This window comes from Coenobita brevimanus, chromosome 44 (genome assembly GCF_032717465.1).
Source record: "Coenobita brevimanus isolate Jiangsu-jjx chromosome 44, ASM3271746v2, whole genome shotgun sequence".
NCBI lineage: Eukaryota > Metazoa > Arthropoda > Malacostraca > Decapoda > Coenobitidae > Coenobita > Coenobita brevimanus.
This window is the reverse complement of record NC_136997.1, coordinates 41,789,508-41,792,201: the sequence shown is the minus strand read 5'-3', so window position 1 is coordinate 41,792,201 and position 2,694 is coordinate 41,789,508. Positions and strand designations below refer to the sequence as shown.

The 2,694-nt window shown below is 41.2% G+C and overlaps 1 protein-coding gene across 1 annotated transcript; it reads right to left on the bottom strand.

Moving 5' to 3' along the window:
• Positions 1-316: 316 nt before the first annotated feature.
• On the bottom strand, positions 317-1,282 carry LOC145398063 (uncharacterized). The gene has a single exon (XM_080271020.1). It carries the CDS (start codon positions 1,280-1,282, stop codon positions 317-319), a length of 966 nt encoding a protein of 321 aa, XP_080127146.1.
• Between the last annotated feature and the right edge of the window lie 1,412 nt (positions 1,283-2,694).

The window sequence follows — 2,694 nt, the reverse complement described above, 5'->3', positions numbered from 1 at the left end:
ATATTTATCATTTCCTCATGCCGCACTGTATCAAAAGCTTTTTCAAAATCGATGAAACACATATAAACATCCTTTTGCATTTCTATCGCTCTTTCTAATATCATTCTCAAAGAGAAAATGGCATTTATTGTTCGTTTTCCTTTTCTAAACCCTCATTGTTCTTCAGACACATAACTGTCAACCTTTCTATGTATTCTATTTCTTATCACTCTTAAAATGAGCTTACCTATCTGGCTCATTATGCTTATTGTCCTATGTTGTTCACACTCTATTGTTCCTTCTTTGTTATGTATAGCTATAAACACTGATTCCCTCATCATTTCTGGAATGTAACCCGTATCATAGATGCGGTTGGCCATATCGTTATCTTTTTCTTGATGTAATCCCCACCTGCCTTCACCATTTCAACTGAAACCTGATCTTCTCCAACAGATTTTCCTTGTCTCATACATTTGATTGCTTCTTTTATTTCCTCTTGTAAGATGGATGGTCCTTCCAAATCTCCCACGATCTCAGGTCTCTCACCTCTTCCATCGTCATACAATTCCTTTACATATTCTGCCCATCCTTCCAAAACCTCTGATACTTCCATCAATACATTTCCTTGTTTATCTCTTATTGTTGAGCTTCTTGTTGAGTTCCTCTTACCAGTGATCTCTTTCAATTTCCCATATATCCTACGTTGGAGGTGCATCCGGTCAAGTTGCTCCATTTCTTGGCACTGTTGATTCCACCATTCCTCCTTTCTCTCACGACATTTCCTCTTCACTTCTCTATCCAATTCTTCATATTTCCGTCGATTCCATTTACAGCACCTTCCCTTTTCCATCAGAGTCAGACTTTCCTCCGTCATCCACTTCTGCTTTGCTCTCCTCCTATGCTCTGGCACCACTTTCTCCACTGTTCCCAGTAATACAGTCTGTATATTATTCCAGACTCTCTCAACTTCTTCACCTCCCTCAATATCATCTTCCAACATTTCATATCTATTTCTTACTTCTACTTCGAAGGCTGCCTTAATCTCCTCCCCTTGTAGCACACTCCAGTCTCTTCTTGGCTGTTGTTTCTTCTTCACCTCTTTTAACCTGACTCTTAATTCGGCAACCAGTGGAACATGGTCGCCTATATGTCCACAGTCTTCACCAGGGTAGGTTCTGCACTGGGTCACGGCATTTCTGAACCTCTTGTTGATTTTTATGTAGTCAATCTGGTTTTTCACTTGCCCTCCTGGACTTTTCCATGCCCATAACCGCCTGGGGTGATGTTGGAAGAATGAGTTCATAATAACTTGGCTCTCCATACAGCACCATTCCACCCATCTATCACCCCTCTCATTCCTTTCACCCAAACTAAACGGTCCTACTACATCCTTTGTCTGCCCAATCCTATTTTGGCATTCAAGGCACCCATAACGATTGTAATCTCATGTGGTTTACATTGCCTCTTACCTAGTCTTAATTTCTCATAGAACTCTTCCAGTTCCTCATCCGAATGATCACCAGTTGGAGCGTACACTTGGATAATATTTACATTAATGGGCAACGCGTATAGTCAGACATAAATCTAACCTTATCTTTTTCTCATTCTATTGTCTGGTGTAGGTTATTCAAATCCTTATCATATTCCACCCAGCCCCACAATGGTAGAGTATGGTGGATTCCTACCTGCAGCTCTCTGCGCCTCCACAAACCCCGTTTATATCACGCTGAGCCACGTACATACACTCAAAAAAGTATCGTTACAAGGGGGTTCGATGAGTTCCAGACTGAACAATCCAGCTGTCTCGGCAGGGTTGGAGGAAGTCTGTTATCAAACGTTTCATTCGTGTTGTCAGTTTGTATCGCGCAGAAGGTGTAACGATACTTTTTTGAGTGTGTGTACCTCGACTGTATCGTGGACTTCACTGAAACACAAATCAGCATCATACGACATAGGCTAAATCTTACTTATCTTCTTCCTTGTGTTTCCTATAGTTATGTGGACATCTGAACTGTCGGCAGGCTTAAATCTAATCACTTTTTCAACTGAATGGCGATTGCCGCCGTCCTCTTCTGGGTAACGTAGGTTATTCTGATTCTCGTAACTTTTTTCTCAGCCCCGCAATATTGGACTACGGCGGGTTCGTGCCTGCGGCTCTCAACGCCTCCACCAACCCTGTCTACATCAAGTTGGGCCACAAGATGTATCGCGACCCTATTGTGGACCTTAACGAACCCCACTCCAACCTGATACGAATAATGCTGGAGAAAGGATCCGTGGCCATCATCGACTCCATTGATTACATTACCAACCTTCAAAATAAGAATAACATCTCCCACACTGCCTATATTATGGACGAAAAGGTGGGGGTTCGTGATAGTGTTCAGGTACGATGTGGGAAGGTGTGTGGGCCTGTCTGTTCTGTTTCATCAGGCATAAGACTAACTGTGTATTATTCCCTGAGTAGACAAAAATGAATGGATTGTATTTTATTGCTCTGAAACAAATTTCAAGATATAGTAATTTGTTTTGCAGGTGAGACGATTCGAGGGAATAATATTATGTTCTGTAGGTAAGGCTAGATTGGGTAGCATTTGTGTGTGTGTGTGTGTGTGTGTGTGTGTGTGTATGAGAGAGAGAGAGAGAGAGAGAGAGAGAGAGAGAGATATATATATATATATATATATATATATATATATATATATATATATATAT

What these genes read in the sequence shown, in the direction of transcription:
- LOC145398063 (XM_080271020.1), bottom strand. Translation starts at nt 1,282, where the DNA reads ATGAACTCATTCTTCCAACATCACCCCAGGCGGTTATGGGCATGGAAA.